We start from the raw sequence: 19481 nt of genomic DNA on the forward strand, positions 1-19481 counted from the left end.
CAGGACACCCTCTTTCCCTGCAGAGAGGGAAAGGGACACCCCACCCCGCTCCATCCCAGGCTTGGCAGCAGAGCAAGCTTGGAAGGGAGCCTGGCACAGGGAACCCTTCCCTAGCTCCCCCGGGACACAGGCACAGAATGTTTCTACAGAGCCCACTGTCGCTCAGCCCCTGACTATCAAAACCGACTTCTTGAAGTTCACTATTTCTGCTTACTGCATTCCCTTCTTTAAGCTCTGGCCAGAGGACACCCTGGGGACTCAGACCAATGATCTGAGTTCTCTCCCTGCCAGGGAGAAGCCATCATCGGCCACGGTGTGTGGACAGAGGCCCTGCCACATGCTGTGGATCTTCTCTCAGCCCAGTGAGAGAAACCCAAGTCTGCGAGGCCTTTGCTGGTGGCCATTTCAGCTGTAAGAACGTCACTTTGGTTAATGGGAATAAAACACACAAAGATGGGGAAACTGGATGCAGAGACAGACAGGAAGCAGGGTGGGCAAAGGGATAACCGTAAACAGGCCGAGAATGAGGGAAGTAACAGAAGACACACTATTCCTCCAGAACCGGACAGGAGTTCTTAAAGTCAAGGTGACCGTAACGTCCTTTCCCGTAGTAGCGGCTCCGCCAGCGCCTGGGGGTGGCCCACAACCATTTCGCCAGGTGTGGGCAGAGCGCAGTCCAGCAGGTGATGACGTTGGGGACAGGAGGAAGAGCCGCAGGAATCAGGATGGCGGGGAGAAGAGAGGATGACAGGACAGGCCAGCGCAGCAGCCACCCCCCGAAAATAAAAAAGCAACAAGACGGATGGAAAAGAAAAGAGAAAACGAGAATTAGAGGCTGAACGTGTAGAAGTAAAAATCACGAACAGGAAGCTTTGACAGAGACTCATTCAGGTAGGCTGGCATTCTTTGCTGGAAGGGGCTAAAACTGATCGCTTTGGGCAGGAAACAACCTCCATTTGTGACTCAGTTTCCCACCTGTGAAATGAGAAGGTGGGGCTGTCTGGTCCTTATGGAATCTGGAAACATCTCTTGAATGCCAGCACCCACTTAGAGCAGCCTTCTCTTTTGTGGATGAGAAAATCAGGGCCAAGATGTTGAATGAGTTGCCCAAGGTCTGACAAGCCAGACCCTTGAACCTCTCGCAAGTCCAGGAGACCCCAGGCTCCTGGTCAAAGCCCAGCTCCACTGAGTCCTCGTCTGCAGGCCGTTCCTCAAGCTCCCTGGGTGGGCAGAGAGGCCCCGTCCTCACTCCCACAGAGGCTGTGCTTTTTCACCGTGCTCAGCATGTTGTGATCATTCCTCGTTCATTCCTCTATTCAACCGTCAACTCCCCGCTGGCCAGGCCCGGCCCTGGCCTCCTGTCTCCCCAGGTTCTCAGCACTGGCTGGTGAAACCCACACCTCTGATGGTAGCATTGTACCACCCCCCATTTGTACTGGACTCTGACTCATCTTAAGAGCAAAATACTGAATCTAATATTGCACTATAAGTTACAGTATTCCCAACCCCAAACTGCCCTTCCTCCAGACTGTCCCCGCAGCTGGCTTCTATCGGCAAAGTTTTCCCTATTTCTTCTCCAAGTTCCCCTACTTGCATCCTCTGCCCAGGCGACCCATGCCGGGCCTCTCCTTCACCGGCAGCTTGAAGGCTGGTTGGGTTTGTTTTCAAGACGGGGGCTGGCAAATATGTGTAAGCCAAATCCAGCCACAGAAAGGTCTTGATCATTTTAAAGGGTTGTTAAAAAAAAAAAATAAAACAAAAAACGAAGAACACGTGACAGAGCGCATATGATGCATAAGCCTAAAATATTTACTATCTGGCCCTTTCTAGAACAGGAGGAGTGCTGCAGCCACCACACACCTGAGCAGCAGGTGTGAGACCTGGGTGCAGCTTCTCCAGGGGCTCAGTGGTGCGACTGCAGGGGCCCCACATACCTGCACCCCACACCCCACACACCCACACACGGTGACTGGGTGCCTCAGGGGCTACCTTGGGTGTTAGGGTGGGTAGACAGGCCCTTGCCTCCCACTCCCATCAAGAGCAGCTCCACTTTATCTGTTTATGCATTGGGGCTCTGTGTGAGATCTCACTTTCAGAAAGTGCCCTTCCCCTTAAAAAAGTTTAAAACCATTCATCTCGTCCAGGGGTCCTGCCACATATGGGCCACCACCTGTTTCTGTACAAGCCAGAAACTAAGAATGGTTTTCACCTTTCTAAACGGCTGGGGGGAACAAAAACAAAAGAAGAATATTTTGTGACATGTGAGAATTACATGAAATGCAAGTTTCAGCATCCATAAAGTTACTGGTGCACAGCCAGCCCCTGGTTCTCGCGTTGTCTGTGGCCTCTCCCGCACCAGACAGAGCCGAGTCGTTGCGACAGAGACTGTACGGGGTGGTGTCATCGCTTGGCCCTGCTGCTGGGCACACTGCAGATCCCAGTGACAGGAGCTGTAACTCGATTTCCCTTCTGGCCCATGAAGCCTAAAATATTTCCCATGTGGCCCTTGACAAGTCTGCCCACTTTTTTTTTTTTTTTGTGAGGAAGATCAGCCCTGAGCTAACATCCATGCCAATCCTCCTCTTTTTGCTGAGGAAGACTGGCCCTGGGCTAACATCTATGCTTATCTTCCTCCATTTTATATGGGATGCCGCCACAGCATGGCCTGACAAGCGGTGCATCGGTGCGCACCCAGGATCCAGGCTTGGGCCGCCAGCAGCGGAGTGCATGCACTTAACCACTACGCCATGGGGCCAGCCCCTGCCCACTTCTGATCATACCCAACCTCTCCTTTTTAAAGCTGTGGAAACTGAGGCCCAGAACAAGGAAGGACTCCCCAGATTCTCACAAAGGGTTCATGGCAGGGCAGAGGTCTGTTTTCGAGGGTTCTGGCAGAGGGGGCCACACAGACAAATAAAAAAGGGAATGAGACAGAACGCAGAAGAGATGACAGTGGTCTCCACGGGCCAGGTCTCCACCCCTGCACCACAAGGGTGCAAAGGATCGTGTGATTCCCCAGAAGAGGGGAGAGGCTTCTAGCATCAAAGCACTACATAAACCCAGGCCACATGGTCCCCAAAACAGGTGGCTGATCTGGGGGCTAGACAGCTCTGTCTTGAGTCTGTGTCACTCTAAGCAGTAGCCGCCCTGCTGATTTTGGTGATGCTCTGTGCCCACGCTGCTCTGACTTCCAGCTGGCTCTGTCCGGCCCTTTCCTAGGCAGAATCTTCTTGTCCGGGCCTAGCCTGGGCCCAGCGTCAGCACTGGTCTGCTAACAGTGATATGGAGGTTTTCACAGAGGAGAACTGGAGACACTAGCCTGTCAAAAGGAATCTCCAAAATAAATGAGGTGAACGAAACCCTAGCATCTCTTGGGTGAGGGGACTAGTCACCTCTGACTAGTCTGCTTTGGTATGCCCCAGATCAAGGTCCTGGGCAGACAGAGCACACGGTGCCCTCTAGGATGCTTGGCTGGCAGGTTTGCCTCACTGAGGGGGTACTTACTCAGCAGATTTCCAGAAGTGTCCGGGGTGGGAGAGCCGTCGGTTCAACTTGGGCAGTCTCTCCAGCATGTCCATCAGCTGGGTGAAGCTGGGCCTCTCCTGCAGGTCGAGAGCCCAGCAGGCAGACAGGATCTCCTGCAAATGCAGCAGGTGATAGCGGGTGTGAGAGCTGGCTGGGAGGGAGGAGGGCACGGCTGGAGCGCTCTGCACAGGGTCCCTTCAACGCTCTTAAGCACCCCCAGCTGGTGGTCCCGTGAACATCCTGCCGACGTTGAGATGACTGGCCATTGCTGAAGGAGGGCTGAGAAATAACTGACTTGCAGAAGAGTTCTCATGCTTCCAGCTCAAAATGAAGCACATGAGCCTGCCTCCCCTCCTTCCTTCTTAGACCCCCATGGACTAACAGTAACAAAGCTGAATAAACAGGTAATAGGAAAGAGATCAGAAATGGGTTGTCGATTTTTAGAATGGAAAGCGGAAGGCAGCGTGTTGATAGGTGACATGCAGATGCTCAGAATGTGTGCAGGGTGAGGCTGCAACGGAGGTAGAGGACTCAGCGTCACAAGAATGGAGGCTGGAGTGACAAGGACCAAATACAGGGCAGCAGTGAGAGTCAGGGGAAAGCCTGCCCCCAGAGGAAAGCCCTTCTCATCTGGCCTTTTGCTGCCTGCTCCCAGGATCCACGCATGTACACAGCATACCCCTTCAGCGCTTCGATTCAGGAGAACTATGGTGACAAAATAGGCCTGCACAAACGATCAGGCAGAAAGTGCTCACGTGATAGGGCAGATGGTGACCCTGCCAACACTGTTCATGACTTCAACATGAAATTCACAGCTTAGTTAGCTCTTGACCTGGACAGGTGCCAGGTGATCCCTCCAGATGCTTCCATCCTTATGCTGCCCAGATACCACCTGGAGCTCCTTATTAACACCCAGGCTGGCCCCTACCTGCTCCAGTCCTCTCTGATGCCCAAACACATGGTGATCACTGACCACACTGAAGACATGGACCCCGGGTCCTTTATGCATCACTGTGCCTGGGCAAGGAAACTTACAAGTGCAATACAGGGAAACCATGACAGGTATTCAGTAACGTGAGGCCAGCAGCTGGATTACGATTTGGCATTTTGAAAAATTTGCCGTGGAAACTTTGATTTGTTCTTGAACAGTCGAGAAAAACATTAAGGAGAAAGACCTGATACTACAATAATCCCACTGTTCGTACCTTGTGTAGTGACTATTTTTTATCATCTTCTTTCATGTTAGTAACTTACAGGGCTTTACTATTTACTATCTTTTCATCTCTTAATTCAACTAAAACCATTATCTTTATTTCCTACCAGTTTTTTTTTTTTTTTTTAAGATAATGGTTTTTTAAAGAAAATGGTTGACAGTGGGGGCGATAAAGGACACAGGCCTTTTAGCCAACAGCAAACAGGTCTGCCCGACACACGACTGCCTCTGGGGCAGCCATGTCACGTGCCTGGGCCCCACCCTCTAGTCCTATTCCCCTTTCCGAGAGCAAGTGGCTACTTACAGTGACTTCCTTCCCCAGGCTGACGGAGGCCAGGACACGCTTCATTCCCTCTCCGCTTCCAATCTGCCAGATCAAGGCCTCTGCAGCTTGGTTCTTAAAGGGCCAGTCTCTTGCTTGCAGCTCATACCAAACAGTCCTATGGAGACCACCCACGCGGCATGAGATCCTGGACGGCTGCGCCCCAGCTCACGCCCGGGGGCTTCTGCTGCCGCAATGCCAGGGGCCCAGCCAGAGGATCCAGGATCCTTCTCCAGCCTTCCTCACCCACCAGGCTTCAGGGACTGCCGTGACAGCGTCCTGGAGGCTCCTCCCGGGCACTATAGGATCCATGGCCCTGCGCTCCCACCGTGGGGGAAAGTCTGAGGCGGCGCAGGCTCTGAACAGAGATCCTGGTACAACTGTTTAACCTCAGCGGGGCTGATACCTCCCTCCAAGGTTGTCTGAGTAGTAACAGAAATGCCGCGCCCAGCGCCTGGCACACACAGGTGCTAAGGGGATGGCAGTTAAAGGTCAGGGAGGAGGAGACCACCCCAGACGGAGAGATGCCCTGAGGGGTGACAGCGAGCGGCCCTCACTCAGCCTCTCCACGTCCCCTGGCCTTTCTCGACTCCCCCAGATGGCACCTTCTCCATGAGACCCGCACTGTCTAACGTTGGGCTGCCCATGGGCCACGTGGGGCTACTGAGCAACTGAAACGTGGGCAGTGGAACTGAGATGTGCTATAGGCGTAAAATATACACCAGATTTCAGAAACTTTGTAGGGTAAATTATCTCCCTGATTTTCTTATTTGGATAACATGTTGAAATGATAATATTTTGGATATATTGAATTAAATAAAACACATTATTAAAACTGATTTCAGGGGGCCGGCCCGGTGGTGCAAGTGGTTAAGTGCGCGCACTCTGCTGCGGCGGCCTGGGGTTCGCCGCTTCGGATCCCGGGCGCGCACCGACGCACCACTTGTCAAACCATGCTGTGGTGGCGTCCCATATAAAGTGGAGGAAGATGGGCATGGATGTTAGCCCAGGGCCAGTCTTCCTCAGCCAAAAAAAAAAAGAGGAGGATTGGCAGATGTTAGCTCAGGGCCCACCTTCCTCACACACACACACACACACACACACACACACACACACACACACAAAACCTGATTTCACTTCTTTCTTTTTTTTTTAATGTAGCTAAAAGAAAACGTTATATATCTGGCTCATATTATATCTCTATTTTCCTATTGGTCAGCACCCCAGCTCTTCGGGGGGCACTAGAGGCTGGCTGACAGGACTCCCCACTCTCCCAGGACAGTTCTTGGTTATCTCTGGTGAGCATCCTCACAGGACAATGGATGAGACTGACGCCCAGGGTAAGCATCTTATACAATTACCTAATTCAGTCCTCACGAAACAACTCCATCAGGAAGGTACCATTATTCTTCCATTTAGGTGGGGAAACAGGAGATCCAGGGTGTGGTCACTCACACAACAAGCTGCAGAGCCAGGACTCAAAGCACGCCTCCCCTGCCCCTGCTGGCCAGCAGGACCCTCTCTTTTGGCCACACTTGGCCTCAGGAGGAGGGATGCCAGGGGCCTCCTCACCCAAATGCATAGACGTCAGCAGCTTTGGAGAACGGCAGCTGATCCTCGTCCTTCCCGGGCGTCATCTCACGAACGATCTCAGGGGCCAGGTAGCACAGCCAGTCGTGTGAGAGCTTCAGCTGGTTCTCTCGCCTGGAGGCCAAGAAGCCAGGGCAAGGACACGAGGCCTTCAGCCAACAGCAAAGAGACCCGCCTGGCACACACCTGCCCCAGGGCTGGCACGCCACCCACGCACGGCCCAGGAAGCAGCATGCTGACCCTGCACTTGCAAAGGCACCAGCACTTTGAGGAATGTTACAAGAGAGTGATGACCAGGTTTTTCTAGGAAAGCAGGCCAAGAACGGGCATCGGCAGGGAGCCGCACCTGAAGGTGCGTGATTCTCCACCCTGGGAGAGTGGAGTACCTCTCCATGCAGGAAATCAGATCTGCCTGCAGACCTCACCACCTGGCCTGGGGCTGGCTCTGCAGCCTGGCTGCCACTTTCCCTCCTGGGGGTACCCCGATGCTTGGGGAAGAGCCTCTCTCCCCACCGCCACCCCTTCAAGATTTGGGGAAATAATACCTGAAGCTCTTCCTCATGACAGGGATGTGAACCCTGGTCCCCTGCCTAGGTCGGTGAGCATACAGGGAAAATGCGAGTGAGGGGGCCTAGCCTCCGTGGGGGTCAGTCAGCCTGAGAACCAAGTGCTATGAGGGACCTAAACGTCACCCAAGCCTGATTCTGGACCAGAACCACAAGGGCAGGACAAAGCAAACCTGGCCTCTCCTACAGGGAAGGCTGCCCCTCAGCAACAGACAGCAAGAGTGCCCAGACCTCAGGGGGATCTCGGGCCCACCCAGCACCGCCCAGTTCCTCTCTGTCCAGAAGCCCACGGCCAACTCACCGTCCCTCTCGGACCACGCCCGAGATCCCGAACAGCCCAAAGTCTGTGATGACCACTTTGCCATTGTCGTAGAAGACGTTCTTGGATTTAAGATCTTTGTGCACGATGCCCTTGGCATGTAGATATCCCATGCCCTGGAAGACAGCGAGCCTCACATCAGCGGGGAGGGAAGTGAGTGATGATGACTTAGCTTCTGCCCTGGGCCAGGCACTGAGCTGGATCCCTTACCCAGATCCCCTCATTTAATCTTCACAGTGCTATGCAGCATAAGTGTCTCCATTTTACAGGTGAGGAAACCAAGCCTCAGAGAGGGCAGTCACCCGCCCCAGGCCACACAGCAGTTAAGTAGCATTGCTGAGATCTGGTTCCAGCCAAGTCCATGCTCTTTCCATGCCACCACGCTGTCCAACACCCACCTTATACTTGGATAAAGGTGTGAGGTGTGGAGAAGGTGATGGGTGGGGAGCTGGGGGGTGGGGGAGGGTAATGATACTGTGGGGGATCAGAATTTGCCATCCCAAAACATGTCCCTTTAGCTTGATTATTTTTAAGAACGAAAGACTCAGAAACTCTGACCTTTCCCCTAACTGCCTAAAAGAATTTAAGAAAGAAGGCCTGTCCCAGGAAGGAGCTATCACCACAGATGACTCTGGGTGTGGTAGACTGGAAGGAACCTTGCTAGGCCCATTTTTATCAAAGTTCTCTCTCTTGAGTCACACTGTTTATAGGTGGCCCAGCAAACATTTATCAAACATTTGCTTTTCCACCTCCATGTCAATTGCCTTCCTCCGCTTTAAAGTCCCAAATCACTACCCACAATGTCCTCCTTTGTCTTTAACTAAAGATGGTATTTAAGGTGGTGGCTTCAGCCATTTTGGCCGGTTACTCAGATTTCCTGGGTTTCTCCCACGTATCCACGTTATTAAGCTTTGTTTGACTTTCTCCTGTTATTCTGTCTCATGTCTTCCTCCCTGCAATACCATCCATGTTAAGTCATTAATGACCTGAGTGATCTGGGGTCTCTATCAGGCTTTGCACAGCTGGCCTCTACCCTCAGGCTGGGCAAGGGCTCAGGTGGGGAACAGAGAGGAATTCCCACAAAGGGAGTCCCTGAGTTCAGGTGGTCCCAATACCTGTGCTCGAAGGAGTCCTGGACTGAGACTGAAATCTGGGGTCCGAGTTCCATCTCAGCTCGGATTCTAATTCACTGTGTGGCCTTAGACACTTGACTTCTGAGCCTCAGTTTCCTCGTCTGTCAACGGAAAGGGCAGGGGTGGGTGATTTCTAACCAACGCTCTATTTGGACTGAACACTGACTGGCCAGGTGTGTGGGACACGGGTGACCTGACACAGGCATGACCTCATCCAAGGTCAAAGCTGTCTTCTAACGCCAAACCCAGGACTCCCGTGTGCCCTGATGCCCTTGGGAACAGGGGCAAGATCCACGACTGAAATGGCCGTCCCTGCCGACTCAGAAAGAGGCACGTGTAAATCCACCCCCCAGTCTCCCACTGGGGTGATTCAGAGTGCTTCATACATCCTGAGAAGTCTCGAGTGAGGGAGAGAAAGGTAAACAACCGGCCATGTTTAGGAAATAGAAAGAACGAGCATGAGGCAGAACCAGACAGAACTCAGCAGAGGCCAGAGCTCGATCCAAGTGGGTTTGGACAGCGTCAGAGAAGAATCTTCACAAAGCAGATGCTGTCCTGCGAGAGATGGGAGGGTGCGGGGTCCACTGTGGCCCTTTCCCTCAGGCCTGTGGAGAGTTGGCATCCTGCCATGGAAGCAGGGAGTTCAGAAACAGTGACTTGCTCCTTCCCAAAACTCCATCCTGAACGTAAGACGATCCTTCTTAAAACATCTGCCCATTTCCCAACCCAAACCAAGGCTCAAGCCTTCCTCAGGGGCCAAAGAGAGCCAAAGACCCCACCTTGGATTGAACACAGACCAGCTATGTGACTGAAGACAAGTCGCTGTACCTCTCTAAGCCTTGTTTATAAAATACATGTCACAGCCTCAAAAGGCCAACATAAAGAGAGACAAGATATAAAGCATCAAGGGCCTGGAACACAGACTCTCCTCCCTTCCCATACCTGCATGGGGATCCCAGAGTGGCCACAAAATTGCAAACCCTCTAACCAAAGGTCAGGCCCCTTTATCATATTTTGAGCCCCAAAACATCAGAGACACATACAAAAGGAAGTGGCTCAGAAGTTCTCAGCAGAAGGGGAAGGACATGGTTTTTCAGCAGGATTAAAACCAAAAAAGCCAGCAGAGGCGGCTTCCGGCTCTGCAGCTCCAAAACCTCTGAGTATCTTTTCTCTTCTGCTCTGGAATCTTCCAGATGGCTCATTCATTCCAACTCAGCCAGTCAGCAACCAGACAGACTCCCCCAGTGCTCTCACGACAAGGAGAGAAAACAGCCTGGGGGAGGCGGCAGAGTGGGGGGAGGACAGAGGAGGAGCAGGGTCTGGCAAGTCTGGGGACAACGGGAAATGGCTGTGACACTGCAGCTCCCTCCACCTTCTCTGAAATGAGACAGACTGCAAACGAAGGCACCAGGGTGATATTTTGGTTTGGGGGGCTTCAAAAGTTTAATTCATTAGTTTAGCCCCATGGAAATGTCAATGTGGAAATCTCGGTTTGTCCATAAAAGTCATCGTGATTTTTATCTTTTCTCTTCTAAAGACACTCAAATAAACCGGACAGAAGGAGGGAGGGAGAAAAAAGAAGCGAAGCCAGGAGAAAAGGAAGGAAAGACAGGAAAGAGGCAAAAACTTGGTGGGAGCTGGTAAGAGAAAGCTTTTCAACAAAAACAGGAACCCCTACCCAGCAGTTTTCCAGTTTTTATTTGGGCTTGTTGCTCAATAAAGCAACAAATAAGCTTTTCTTTCATTTTTATTTATGTAAAAAAAGATGAAAGAAAGAAAAAAGGCTGCCCAAGTTGAACCTGAGGGTCTGTCCTCATGAAACTTTGATTTAGAAACTTGAAGGCAGAAAGTGGGGGTGCTGTCACGCCCCCTGGAAGTAGCACCCACCCCCCTCACCAATTCTAACAGACTCTCACCAAGTGCTGGCCCTGTGCCCAAGGCCTCTCCACGGATTATCCCATTTTCACTTGCACCAATCCAGTGAGGGAGGGTACATTGTATCCTCACTTTACAGGGAAGGAAGCCAAGGCTCAGAGAGGCGAAATGATCTGCCCAAAGTCACACAGCTGACCAAGATTCAAACTCAGGCCGTCGGTCTTTAAAGCCTGCTGCATCCTCCCCAGCCAATTCAATTCCATCAACGCTGAGCAGTGTCCAGCTCCCGGCTCCATGACGAGACCCAAACAGAGGGAAGGAGACGGGGTCCCTCCCTTGAGGTGCCCCAGCTAAAGGGAGCGACAGAGCAGCCACCACCACCCTGAGACAGGCAGACAGAACGGGGGACAGGCAGGACCTCTGGGACCAGCCGGATACCCCTTTACCTTGATGATCTCCTGAGCGATCTGCCTTGTCTTGTTGATGTCCAGAGACGTCTTGGGGTCCCTCACAAACGAGTGCAACGTCCGCCCCTTGCAGAAGCTGTCAAGAGTGGTGGGGTCAGGCAGAGGTCTGGGCCAGTGAGGCCCGATCCCAGCCCTCCTGGACCCTGGGAGGAGCTGTGTCCCTGGCCTCTGGAGGGCTCTCCCCGTCCCCTGGACTATGGGCATCAGAATCCTCGTTCTTAACCAAGTCTGATGCCCATTCCTTTGGGGCCTGTGCTGAAGGTGCAAAAACACGCACGTGCACCCCGTTCCCTGAGGCCCAGGGCCTGCCCTCCCTAGAACAGGAAACTCAGTTTACCAAGGCTTCTGGCAATCAGAGCAGCCCACCCTCCAGGGGTTCAAGGCAGGAACACAGCGCCTCAAACTCCCAACAGGGAAGAATCTGGCCTTTTAGGGCTATAACCAGGCAACACTGGGGCTCCAGAGCTCACTGTAATGATTTTCATGATGGTTTTTATTATTTTCTGATCACAGGGATTTTACTGTAATTAAGGGCTGTGCAAGGAGGGGGAAGGTGTGGGGGTGGCTGTCAGGGATGTCAAAGCTATTATTGGACGAGGGGCTCACGTTTTGGGATCTCCGCCTGCACTGACTCCTAAAACCCAGGGTGAGGAAGGACCCAGAGAGAATGTGTGGTTCGCTCCCTGCTCCAGGCAGAAGCTGACTTAAACCATCCAAGAAAAGGGGCTAGTTTTTTAGGGAAAGTCTCCAAGGAGATAATATTCTGAGAGCCTAGAGACTCTGAGAACCGGGCGAGGGGTCTGGAATATCGGCTGATGGTTCCTTACCTATGTTCCAGTCCCCCTGCCATATTCTAAAACATGTTACGTTTTTTGTTAATGAATGTTTTGCTATTCTATTCTATGTCTTCCCTTTAAGCAGACTCTAATCTCTTAGAGAACTGGGTGGATGAGAGAGAGAGGGAAGGATGGGTGGACAGACAGCGACTAGGGGCTGGGAGGCTGGGGGTCCTGGAGCTGGCACAACCACAGTAAGGTGCCCTAAAGCATCAAGTTGTCCTGCTTTGGGCTGGAATTTTGTCCCTTTGGTGTGGTGACCTGGTGATCTCACATTGCTCAGAAGTTCTGGTGGGTGGTCACTAATCTGATAAATAAGCAAAATGGAAATTAATTTTTACTTAGTAAATACAGTTTGAGGAGAATGTTTTTTCAAAGCACAGGGTGGAGCTATAGAGAATGTCATCAGAATATTAATGAGGGTTCTCATGGCTGATGGGACGAAAGTGATTTTTAGTTTCTTCCTGACACTTCCACGTATCTTCCAAAATTTCACTAGCCTCATATTGCTTTTCCTGATTTTAAAAGTAAACACCCAACAACTTTTTCAATGCCATGGGCAAAAATCTGCCCGTTTCACAGCCCCTGGTGCTCTGGGCGAATGACACTCTCATACACTGACGGTGGGAGAGGAAACTGATGAACACGTCCTGGAGTAGAAACAGTCAATGGACATGAAATCGTGACGTACGCACACTCTGACCCAGCCCAGCACATATACTCACAGAAGTTCACCAAGATATGGAGATGAGGATGTTCATTATGACAAAGCCTCCAGCAAAAGAGGACCGGTTAAATAAATCAAGGGATGGCCAGAGAGAGGGCCCAGAGCCCAGCTGTGTGACTGTCTTCCCAAATCCACTCCACTCTCAGTGACATCATGTCGGTAGCTTGAAATCAACGGTGGTGAGAGTACTTACACCACAGGACTTGACAGATGCCATAAACCAGGGCTTCCGTCCCCATCCCCCGAGAGCTGGTTGTTAAACATTTACCAGCACACCACTAGGTTCAACTAGGTGATGGGAACACTGGGCAGGTATCACCAAGAATACAGTAGACCTCAGCTCTGCATTCAGGTGACGAAAGCAAGGTGTGAACCAGTATGATTTTTGCTGTGTATTTTTACAAAGGAATAGATAAATAGTTATAAATGATGAGTACAGGGAAACTTTATCTTAGCAGAAGGCAAGATAAGGCACTGGTTACAGTATCTGCCTTTGGGGAGGAGCACCCAGCTGGGGTGGGAGGAGACTGGTTTTCACTTTGTACTTTTCTGGAACGTTTGAATTTCCTCTCTCCTTAGAAAGGTATCATTTTATTTATTTATATTTTAACGTCAATGGGGTTGTGTGCATGGGGAAATTATACTCATTTTTGGTTTTCTTCTTTGTACCTGTCTACGTTAAAACGCCCATGCCCTCCAGGGAGTCCACACAAGTAAGAGGCCCCCCAGAGAAGACGGGGGCAAGGTGGCCACCCCAGTGAGGGCCGGGGGCTGGGTCACCTGGTAATGATGGCCAGGTGGGGGGGGTTCATGCAGGCCCCCATGAAGAGCACCACGTTCTCATGCCGCGTCTGCCGGTAGTTCATCACCTCCTTCTTGAACAGCTTCAGGTGGTCCTGGTTGTGGCCGTCCATCTCCAGCAGGCGGATGGCCACCTCGCCGTGCCAGCGGCCGCGGTGCACCCGGCCCCAGCGGCCCTGCCCTATGGGCTCACCCAGCTCCACCTGCTCGAAGGGGATGTCCCACTCCTGCAGGTACACGCTGGTCTGGCTGGCCTTGCGTGAGATGGGGCCCCGCCAGGGCCGGCGAGAACTTGGCAAGTCGTCCAACTCGTCCTCGTCATCTTCTGCCTCGGACTTGCCGGCCTCCGGCTCCTCGGCCTGGAAGGAGAAGAGGAAGGAATGGAGTGGGCAGCAGATCTGGGCTCAGCTGACTTCCCTTCCCTGGAGCCCCAGCCAGGTAAGCGAGGCGAGAGGCATGGGGTCAAGAGGCCCGGGTTCTAGTCAGGCTCTGCACTGGCTTGCTGTGGACAGTGGGTGGGTCACTTGGCACCACGGGGCCTCAGTGTCCTCATCAAAATATGGTACTTGGCCCAGCTGGGCCCTGAGGCCCTTCTTCCCACTAGCGCTCTGCTCCGAGATCTCTATCAGCGATATCCGATCACTAGGGAAGAGCGTTAACATCCCCTAGGATGAAGAACTTCACCACATCATCCTTTCTGCATATCCGTTTGTTTAAACAGAGTTTCTGACTCTCCTCCGGGTAGGAATAAATCAGTCGGCTAATGTTCTCTAAGCCACACTGCATCGCAGGGAGCCAGGCTCAGCTGACACTTTGGGTCAAGGGTCAAGAGAGTGGTTCTTGGCCCTGGCTAAAATCAGATTCATGTGGGGAGCTTTGACAACATACAGATACCTGGCCCACCCCAGCATGACTGAAGTAGAGTCTCCAGAGCTGGGGCTGGGAGTGGGAACCATGCGAGTTAAGAGCTTACTTTAGCCTCAAGACCAGAAAAGCAAAAGGAAACTTGCTTCGTGCGTTCCTCATTGTTCTTCCCCGTGTCGGCTGCAGCAGGCCCTGGGGGCAAGGGCCTGGCACCCACACACTCCCCAGACCCCTGTGCATGCTGAGACGGGGAGAGGAGAGAGAAGGCACGGTGCACAGCTTGAGTGTCACCCTCACTCACCTCCACTTCATGATCCCCCAAGACATCTGCTTTTGGCTGGTCGTCGAGCCTAGGAGTAAAACAGGGTTTGTCACGGAGACCCTGAAGGTGGGCCACTGGCTCTCAGCTGGGCAGGGGACTCCCCGTGTGAGGTCTGGGACAGGGCCACCAGGCCTGGATTCTTACTTTGACCCACTTGGCTGGGGGAAAGGCAGTCTGGATGCTGTGGAAACAGTCAGGAGGCTGAGGACAAGGCCCCATTTCCCTTCTTCGGCCTCGGCCTTCCCCAGACTAACCTGAGGGTGATGGGGGATGAGGGGTGGGCAGTAAGCACTAAGGCTCTTTCAAATCTGACACCCAGTACGAGGGTTCTGAGCATATGCACAGGACTTGAAATTCTACTTGATAACTGGTTCTGTCACTTCCTAGCTGTGTGACTTTATGTAATTTCTTAACTTCTCTGGGCTGGCTTCCTCATCTGCAGGTTGGGATGACATCTACCTCAATACCTTCTTCATCAGGCTGAGAACCGTACAAGGGAACGTGAGTCAGGTGCTCAGCACGGCCTGACATGGAAAACGGGCCCCATAAACAGGAGCTATTTTTAGAAGGTTTCTCTAACTCGAGTGCCCTTTGCCCTTCCCTCCCGGGTCACGAGACCGCTCCAGGTTTTACAGCCCCAATCAATGGTGACTGCCCCAAAGGGAGGCAAATAAAACCCTTCTGGCTGAGTTCACTGGTCCAGATGGTGAATGAGCCCAAGGAGTCTCCCCCTGGGCTGGCCCAGCTACATGGCAACGTCCGGAGTGGGAGGGGAGAGATTTCAAGGCGGGGTGGGAGCTGCTCGGGGATGTGGGTCAGCTTCAACAAGTCTCCACGGAGGAGCAAGGGGACAGAGCACAGGGACCTACCGGGTGCTGTCCGCTGCCTCGGGGAACGGGGCCGCCTGCGGAAACGCTGAAATGTCTGGAGGAAACAAAAGCGCATACATAGCATGAGACCACCGGCCCACTCCCCGCAAAGGACGCAGTGCTTGCAAACCCTGGACACACGGCAGTGGGGCCTCCCTAGAGGCCCGCACGGGCTGCACGCGTGTTCCCCAGGCCACTTCCACTCGGGCTGACTTCTACTTTTCCTGAAACCCAACATGGACGCAGCCTCCCCAGCTCATGGTTTTGCCCACACAGCTCTGCCCCAGGAAGGGACTCCAGGTGGGCGGGGAGGTTGAGGCTTCTTGGTTAACATCACTCCCCTGTGCCCAAGCAGCCCTGAACAAGCAAGTTGTAAAAGCAAACCGGGCTACTGTTTACTGGACACGTGGGCTAGGCCCCCCTTCTGCTGGGAGGCAGGGGCTGGTTGCAACAACCCGGGAACTGGTGAGACTCCTTCACTCAGACCAGCAGAGGCAGGAGGCAGGCCTCGCAGGTGGCTCGTTAGGGACACCTGGTGCCTGGCACAGCTGCTGGGAATTTCTGGTGCGAGCCATCAGCTTCTGGGTTTAGGTCTCAGGGGAGAGGAAGAAACGCACAGTCTACACATCAGGGGCCCCAAGACTGCGCAGTGAGGGGCTTTCCCAGTTTTAGCACTGAAAGTCCCACATTCGGGGACCACTAGACAGATGGTCACCCCAGTGTGGAACCAACGTGTTACTGGCCAAACCCTCCATGGCTGCTTCTGCCGCTGCCTCTGCTCTCTCCAGTCCCCTCTAATCGCACTCAGGGAGGCCGCGGCCCCAGGGCCGGGTGGGCCCTCCTTTTCTCAGCAAAAGGAGACTGGAGGTGGCAGTGGCTCCAGCTAATCAGCGGCCTCTCCCTGCCTTCTAGGACAAACAGCCTCCCCATCAGCCATCAAACCTCCCTCCACCTCCCTCCAGGGCTTCCTCCAAGGCCACCCTGAAGGTCCTCTGAACCAGGGTTCTCAAAATCTCTGTGACCCCACAGAGTTGGCGAATCTGAGAGAGGCCGTGGGCCTTCCTATTAGGGAAATGCACACATGCATGCAACCTCCTGTGCACAATTTCTGGGGGATCCCAGACCCTGGAAGCTTCTGCCAAGGCCTCCTCCAGACACCCCAACGTTGAGTCCACAGACTTCCAGGGGCGGCCTGATGTTTCTACCCCTCCAAGGCTGCTCAAATGTTTCCATAGAAGAAACACACACACGTAGGGGGTGAGGAGGTGGGGGTTCAGGGAGAAACAGAACCCCAAGGGGGAGGGCAAAATGTCTCTAAGTCTCATACTTTTCCTTAACCATCAAGAGTATGATTAGGCCGGCCCGGTGGCGCAAGCAGTTAAGTGCGTGCGCTCCGCTGTGGCGGCCCGGGGTTTGCAGGTTCGGAACCCTGGGCGCGCACCAACGCACCGCTTGTTAAGCCATGCTATGGTGGGGTCCCCTATAAAGTAGAGGAAGATGGTCACGGATGTTAGCTCAGGGCCAATCTTCCTCAAGAAAAAAGGGGAGGATTGGCATCAGATGTTAGCTCAGGGCTAGTCCTCCTCACAAAAAAAAAAAAGTGTGTTTTGCAATCCGCTCCAAAATGTGTCCATGTTTGTTTTAATAGAAATATATTCCCCTCCCCTCCCCTTTGACATATCTTCAGAGTAAGATAGACCCTTCTGGAAGAAGAGCCACGTTTTCCCAATGCTCTTGGGTGCTCCCCTGTACGCCATCCTAGAGCCAGTAACAGGAAGGCTCCTGGAGTGGGGACCGCAGCAAAAATGGGTGTGAAGCCACAAAGGCAGCTCAGGGAGCCCAGCCAGCCTGCACACGCCTGCAAAACCACATGGGTGGTCCTGTAAGGACTAACGCATGCTCCACGTCACTCCCCTCATGGAGCTGGGCTGTGGGATAGAAAAGCCTGGAATAATCAAAATACCATGACTTCAAGACAGGCCTGTTTAACCCAGGAAAAAAACAACTAGCTACCGTCTTTGTCTAAAACACACAGAACCTTCACATGGCTCAATTAAGAATTAAAGTTGCTGGGGCCGGCCGGGTGGCGTAGTGGTTAAGCTCGCACGCTCCACTTTGGCGGCCTGGAGTTTGCAGGTTTGGATCCCGGGCGCAGACCTATGCACTGTTTACCAAGCCATGCTGTGGTGGCGTCCCACATATAAGGTAGAGGAAGATGGGCATGGATGTCAGCCCAGGGCCAATCTTCCTCAGCAAAAAGAGGAGGATTAGCAACAGATGTTAGCTCAGGGCTAATCTTCCACACCAAAAAAAAAAAAAAAAAAAAGAAAGTTGTAGCTTGTCACCTTCAGCTAGAGAAATAAGTACCTATCGTATAAACTCCTTAGAGGCAGGATATGGTCAAAAGCAAAGGTTGGCACGTAGCAGGTGTGCAAAACAAGTTTTGCGGAAGGGAAGGAACGAGATCATCTTACTGAGTTGAAAAGTTTTTGCTTTAAACTTGCTGCACTCGGGCATGTCCAACAATGGCCAGCAGATGGCGCTGTGCAGCAAGGCTCTGGAGCGAAGCCCACTGAGTGAGCGAAGCCGGCAGACCTTCCCAAACTCGCTTCCCCTTCTGTAAGATAGCGTAGCAGTTTCCTTGTCATTATGTAGGGGAAGATTTTGTGACAGATGCTCGTAAGGCATCAGCAAAAAGTCCTTTCCCCCCATGCTGCAAACTGAGTTTCTGCCACTTCCTGGCTGTGTGACCCTGGACAAGTTGCCTGCGGCCTCTGTGCAAGAGGCCAGAGAGGGTGGATGCCGAGGTCCCTCCCAGCAAGGCACTGCCCCTGTGGAGGGCCGGCCTCAAGGCTACTCCTGCCCCCCTGCCCAGCCTCGACAGTCAGTCACCTCTCAAAACAGGTGGGTGTGAGGCTCAAGCGCCTTCAAGGTGCCCAGGGAGAGGGCACCCAGGTGGGCTGGACAGAGGGGGTCACAGCAAGGGGCAGTTAGTGGGACCATGCAAACGACTCACCTGGAAAGATAAACTGCTGTCTATGATGAATGAAGTAGGCAGCTTTAAACAGAAGAGGAGGTGAGTCACACACACAGAACAGCAAACGCAGCGAGGGAGGAGGCGACACAGGCATGGGCTTGGGAGAGAGGGGCTGGTTATCGGGCTGTGGCAGCACCCCCCACCTGCCCTGCCCCGGGTGGGCCTGGCCAGGACAGGGTGATTCACGCAGGAAGGAGAAAAGAGCTGGGGAAAAACAGGTGCCAGCAGGAGGCCCCAGGAGTAGAGGGGCTCGCACTGGAGGACTGGGGTTTGGAGACGAGTCCCCGCAGCCACCCTGCTGCAGAGCCCGGGTGGAAGCTATTCACCTCCCAGGCCCACTTGTCCTCTGTGAAATGTGCATGAGCCCAGGAGAGTGAAATACAACGGGGAGAAAAACTGTGATGAATGGTCTCCCCCTGGACCCCACATTCACACCCGGAGGAGCTGAGGCTTCAGTGACTGGGTCTCACCACTAGGGGGGAAAAATCCTCTCTTAAGGATGATTGAAGGGGACATGCTGACTTGTCTGGGGACTCGGACACAGCATGCTTCTCACCCCAGTCCTGCCACTTATGAGGCTCTGGGACCCTGGGAAGTTGGTGAACCTCTCTGTTGTCATATTGTAAAAGGAAGTATAAAATTTCCCAAGGTTTATCCTCCAGAATAAACTGAAATGCTCCGGCACAGTACAGAGCAGGTGAACAGCAGAAGTTCCTTCCCCAGATTAACCGCTGGACCAGCCCAGCCCCAGGCGCTGCCATGATCAGAGAGGTAACAGACCCTGAAGAGAGTGGGGGCTCTGTGCAGGGGACAGGGAGGGCCCAGCCCGAGGACATCAGGGAAAGCTGAGATGCTCTGGCTGACATCAAACAAAGGACTTTTTCTGTGGCTGTTGTTTTTCAAACAGGCCCTTCCTTTCAGAAAAACCCAAACTAGGAGGTTTAGCAAAAGGCCCGGTTTCAGAGCATAATAATGACACAGCAGTACGGGAGAGGATGTTAATCAAGTGGGCCAT

At 53.1% G+C, this 19481-nt stretch overlaps 1 protein-coding gene across 1 annotated transcript in view; it reads right to left on the reverse strand.

Annotated features, from left to right (window-relative positions):
* The window catches only part of KSR1 (kinase suppressor of ras 1), a 149282-nt gene that overhangs the window by 4591 nt on the left and 125210 nt on the right, over positions 1-19481 (reverse strand). The window contains exons 11-20 of the mRNA XM_058560305.1: positions 18446-18487; positions 15430-15484; positions 14540-14588; positions 13354-13733; positions 10990-11086; positions 7518-7651; positions 6633-6764; positions 5043-5178; positions 3505-3638; positions 549-629 (exon numbers count right to left, since the gene is read on the reverse strand). Of these exons, the coding sequence (XP_058416288.1) occupies positions 549-629; positions 3505-3638; positions 5043-5178; positions 6633-6764; positions 7518-7651; positions 10990-11086; positions 13354-13733; positions 14540-14588; positions 15430-15484; positions 18446-18487 (1240 nt within the window). The remainder of the gene's footprint in view (positions 1-548; positions 630-3504; positions 3639-5042; positions 5179-6632; positions 6765-7517; positions 7652-10989; positions 11087-13353; positions 13734-14539; positions 14589-15429; positions 15485-18445; positions 18488-19481) is intronic.

Source organism: Diceros bicornis, chromosome 18 (assembly GCF_020826845.1).
Source record: "Diceros bicornis minor isolate mBicDic1 chromosome 18, mDicBic1.mat.cur, whole genome shotgun sequence".
NCBI classification, from domain to species: Eukaryota; Metazoa; Chordata; class Mammalia; order Perissodactyla; family Rhinocerotidae; genus Diceros; species Diceros bicornis.